Source organism: Brassica napus, chromosome C6 (genome assembly GCF_020379485.1).
Source record: "Brassica napus cultivar Da-Ae chromosome C6, Da-Ae, whole genome shotgun sequence".
In the NCBI taxonomy this organism is placed as follows: Eukaryota; Viridiplantae; Streptophyta; class Magnoliopsida; order Brassicales; family Brassicaceae; genus Brassica; species Brassica napus.
In genome coordinates, this window is record NC_063449.1 from 854,793 (window position 1) to 860,040 (window position 5,248).

A 5,248-nucleotide genomic window follows, 5' to 3' on the forward strand; every position below is an offset into this window, starting at 1 on the left:
CGTCATGACCGGTTTTGACCCCAACAGTTAGCCCCCCCCAGCTAGCTAGGATCCGCGGACCTGGGTGTGAGGTCCTAGCTTGCTAAATTACTTGTTTTGATGGAATTAGACGTAATCATTTGCCAAAAGTTTGAGAATGAATAGTAACCTTTTTTCTTATATATAGGTGGAGTAAGTTTTTTTCAAAGTCTTCATTAACTTCTTTTCACAAGAAAATTTCCCTAAGGTAGAAATTTCTCTTATCCTCTCTTTCTTTACTTTTGTGTCAAAGTTTTTGTCTTTCAAAAAATGACTTCAAGAAAGAGATCCTCTAAGAAAAAGACTTCCCCTAAATCATCTTCTGGCAATCCTTGTACCAGTGAGGAGATTGTTCCCAAAGAGGATTTCGAGGTCGAGGAAGAAGAGAAGGAAGCGTACTGGGACGCTTTATGCAGTTCGATAACTCCTCCGCCCGAAGTCTTCTATCCCACAAGACCCGCGACGCAGCTTGATCTTACCCTTCTGAGCAGGACCTCTCCCGCCTATCTTAAGACCCTTCGGGAGTTTTACAGAGTTCCGAGCGGGGTTGTGTTTTGAGTCCCGATGCATGGGGAGAGTGCAGAGGATCCCCCAGAGGGATTCTTCACATGCTACGAAGCCTTCCTGGCACGTTGTCGCATGTGGTTCCCGATTCCTGAGGCCATCGTCAGCTAAACGTTTCGGCGTTGCAGAACTTTCTTGGTGTGTTGATCCTGAGCTACGAGCTCGGAATGGACCTCAGCCCCGATGATTTTTAAGGGCCATGGTCGACACGAAAGACCTTGATTGACTACTCATACCGCATGGCTCCTAAGAGACATATGTCGATATCCAGGGGAATACTTCAAATGCCAAGGGATGGTTCGAGTGTTTTTTTCTATGGGCGAATCGATGGCGCATCCGTCAAGGAGAACTGTCTCCCCTTGTTCTGTGGGAAATGGAACTTTCATCGTGGTATGATGGTTGGAAATTTGGTTCGTATAGATACTCGGAGGTATCTAACGCATTTTTTTGTAGCGAACAGTATCCTCCCCGCGGTCCCCAGGGACTTGTTTGCTAAGCGCGACCTTCTCCGCAACGGTCCGTTCTTTTGGGATTCCTTCACCCTAGACAGGATCCGGAATGCAGTGGCGCTCTACCGATCGCAAGGCATCTCCCGACCTTTACGTGCATCGGACATGGACGAGCCACACCCCAACACTGTTCCCGATCAGAGGGAGAGAGTTAGGCCCCGAAAGGACAAGAGAATCGCTCTCAAAGACAGAAACTTTGTCTCAGAAGATCTTTCGCTACCTGGATGGAACCCGGGTTTCACCCCGGGTGATGGGAGTGGAACCAGCGATGCTCCCCTTCCGGACGACTTCTTTGCCAACCTTTCCCCCTGTTTTACTACTCCAGCATCACTTGATGAAGCGTCGAGGAGAGAAGTGGTCACGGAAGGTTCTCGGTTGATCAACGAGGTTTAGTCTCTGAAATTTATTTTTTTGGCGAGTCTTTTTTGTCGCTTCCATGTTTGACCCTTGATTCGTGTAGGGAATGCGGGTCTTTAATTCAATGCTTGACAGAAGTTTCAGAGATCCGCGTCTTTCGCACTTCAAAGCCGAAGAGGTCGAGACGAAATTCATCCATTTTCCGCGGAAAGAGAGCGCAGACAGGCTGAGTCCCATTCCCTAGCTCTTATTCGTGCAGAGAGGAAAGGGAGGAGGAGGATTGCTGCTGAGTTACCAAGGAGAGCTACATTGTTTGATACTGAGTTCTGAAGTTTCAAGGACGCTCAAGACTACGTGGGTGACATCCGCGAATGCCGCGGTTCGGTTGGTACCCTTTGGAAGTCGCAGATCGCTGATTTCTCTTTTCTCTCCGAGGTTGCTGAGATGTCGGGCCTCATGGATGGGTGTGCCCAGACTGAGTCGATGGTTCCTCCAATCGAGGGGAGGATCCAAGAGCTTTGGGAACCCATCGAGGTTTCGGAGGACACGACGGAAGCGGGAGCCGATGCTGTGGATGAGAGAGGAGAAGTAGATCAGCCCGCAGACTCATTTGGAGTTTCGATGTCCGGGTATCTTGACCTTGATCTCTGAAGGTCGTCGGGATTGTTTTCCCTTTGCCTTTATCTCAAGATTTCATGTGGTGTTTTAGGTCGAGTGTGGCTGTTTGTTATTTCAGTGTGCTATGGCCTAGCAAGGTCATTTGACTATGTATGCAGGATTCGCCGTTAGTGGCTTCGAATCCTAGCCGCTCCACGGCCTTTTTATATATAACAAATGTTCTTTTAGCATTCTATGGGTTTTAGTTTATACTTCTGCCAAGTGTCGAGGGAAAGACATGAGTAGTCACTTCGTATCTTAACTCTTAATTTGTCATTCCGTTTGGTTGCTCTTTCGAGGGTATTCGAAAACGTTTAGGAGTTTTACGAAGTTTCGTGAGCGTTTTAGATGTGGATGATGAGACATGTTTTAAGATCTCGTATCAGTTTCGATATCATGTCTTGAGATGTTAATGGACCAGTAAGACTGGGTTTAGGGCAAGACCTAGGTTTACTTTCGGCTCTAAGGCTATGCGACGACTAATCGGCTTTCGTTTTGCCCGTTGGCGATTTCTACCTAATTCTTTCCAATTAAAGTCTGCGACTGGGCGCCTCCTTATATGACTTGTGTGGGAAGAATCGAGCACTCTCCAGAGAACGTCTGGTGTGCTGACCTAAATTTTGGATTTTCTTGTATAGTGTGCTATGGTATCCTTGTCGGATGTAAGAGAACCTTTAGTTTTTATGAAAGGTTTGACTACGAGTTCTTTTTTTAGAGAACGCTTTGGACTTGTCTGTTGGGGCCAATATGCCCTTATCTTGGGCGTTACTTAGGCCAACATAGATTACTGTGACTTATTGCAAGCGAATCGTGAGATCGGAAGAAGGTAGAATTTATTGAAAAAGTTTCAAAAATATCGAGTACATTCATGGATATTCGGATTTTGTGGGAGTATACGAGTATACGTACCCACCCCCACCCCCTTTTTTTAATGGGGGGATAGCTGAACTTGTCAGTATGACAAGTTGCCTACGTACCTCTTTCGAGGATCAAGCCATCTCGTAGTTCTGCTTGTTACTGCGGGTGTTCCTACTCACTGGATGGGATCGTTCCGATTACTTCAGCCGTGGGGGCTTCAGTTGGATCGACGACCATTTCAGGAGTCGGGCTGTCCGGTGGCAAGGCGATGGACTCGGGGACTATGTCGCTGTCTGGAGTCGTTGCTTGGTCGGGTGATTCTGGATCACTTTTTATGGAGCTCTCGGGAGCATTTTGAGCTTTCTTAGCCCGCTTCGGGTGGACCGCGGAGGTGTTCCAAGTTTGTCGTAGTTTATGCTCGGCCAAGAAGCAGAGCCTAGACTGTTTCTGGCATCCCCAGATTACCGCTGTTCCGTTTGGAGTTGGGAACTTGATGCCAAGGTGGTAAGTCGACGGTACCGCTTTCATGGAATTGATCCAAGGAATTCTCATGATGACATTGTAGATGGACGGGTTATCGACTACCGCGAAGTCAACGATTTTTGTCACCTCTTTAGCCATCACAGGGAGTTTGATTGGTCTTAGGGTCATTGACGTTGCACCTGAGAAACCGGTAAGAGGTTTTGGTCTTGGGACGACTTCTCCGAGTTCAATGTTCATTCTCCGGAGGTTATCGCGGAAGATGAAGTTGACTGTACTTCCCGTGTCGATAAGGATCCTTCCCACTTCCAGGTCTCGGATTACCAGATCGATAACCAATGGGTCGCAGTGAGGTTTGTCGATTTTGATGGTTTCCCGCTCTTCAAAGACGATCATATCGTTAGGGGCATCGTCGGTTGGGGACCGAGCCAGCCAGCTTGAACTCGTCTCAGCCTTCCGTCCATAAGCTTTGATCAACAAGATCGAATCGCGATAGAATTGCGATCCCCTGATGATCATGCTCACCCTTTGATGGTTGATGTCGTTTCCTCGGTCATCCTGCCTCCTTCCGCGTTTCTCTCCCGACTGATTTTCGCGGGTGTCATTTTCGGGGGACTCTTTATCAGTTTTTGGAGGGCGATCGGAATCCAGGAGGAGTTCTTTTATGCATGTGACCTTTGAAATTTCGCCGGCGAGGAGCTTCGCAGCAAGCCTTACGCCGAGAACCTTGCAGTTCATAGTGGAATGACCTCTGGTCTGGTGGAACTCGCAGTAGGAATTACCCTTGAACTGGTTCCTTGGCCAGGTATTTCCGGAAGTCTTTCCATATTCGGAGTTGATAGCGTAATTATGCTCGCCCTGGAGATCTTCTGCCTCGTGGTGGACATACCTATCGTTACGAGGGTTTTTCCTTCTCGCGGACGTCTTGTGCGGGTTATACTTCTGGGAGAGGACTTTCATCTCTTCTTCGATCATAATGAAGTCTGTTGCCTTGGGAAGAGCGTCCTGGATTGTTCTCGGTTTTTCAAGGGATATCCATTGCCAGAGTTTCGACATGTACCAGAGAGTTTTCCACAAAGCATTGACTGCCACTTTGTCGCTGATTCCAGTGACTCTTGCCATTACCAGCTTGGACCTGTTCATGAATTCACGGAGTGGTTCGTCTTCTCTTTGAGATAGACTCCAAAGGTCGACGTCTGAGGTTTCCCTGTCCATGAACATTGAATACTGTTTGAGAAACTCCGAGGCGAGCCGACGGAAACTTCTGATGGGGTTTTGTTGCAGACGAGGAACCATTCGAGCGCGGCTCCTTTGAGGTTTTCGACGAAGAGGAGGCAGTAGCCAGCGTCTCGTTCGCGTTCCTTGAGTTTGCACCTTCCCATCGCGATCTGGAAAGACTGCAGATGTGCCTTCGGGTCGGTGGTGCCATCATACACGGGAATTTTGATCTTCCCAAGATCTGAGATGTTAGTTTCCGTGATCTGGGAAGTGAACGGAGTTTTCCGCGCTTCCTCGAGAAGTCTGTCGATCTCGGGTGCAGCGTTTGTCGCGTGGTGAATCTGCGACTTTACCTCCTTGACTTCTACCGCAGTTTTTGCGATGTACTCGCGGAGATCATGGATCTCATCAGGATTTCTAGCAGCCTTGCAAGCCTGTCGGCATTGGCTGCGGTGGATCTGAGCCTGATACTCGGCCAGTTCTTCCTGCTATACCCAATAGAGGTTTTCTTCTTCCTCTGTCATGGGCGTTTCGAACAACGCATCCTGCCGAGCGGACTGGCTTCGCGTTCTTCTCTGATGGACGTC

The 5,248-nt window shown here is 48.5% G+C and overlaps 1 protein-coding gene across 1 annotated transcript; it reads right to left on the reverse strand.

Moving 5' to 3' along the window:
- Positions 1-3,134: 3,134 nt before the first annotated feature.
- Positions 3,135-4,739, reverse strand: LOC125589028. The gene has a single exon (XM_048761160.1). It carries the CDS (start codon positions 4,737-4,739, stop codon positions 3,135-3,137), a length of 1,605 nt encoding a protein of 534 aa, XP_048617117.1.
- Positions 4,740-5,248: the final 509 nt, after the last annotated feature.

What these genes read in the sequence shown, in the direction of transcription:
- LOC125589028 (XM_048761160.1), bottom strand. Translation starts at nt 4,739, where the DNA reads ATGGTTCCTCGTCTGCAACAAAACCCCATCAGAAGTTTCCGTCGGCTC.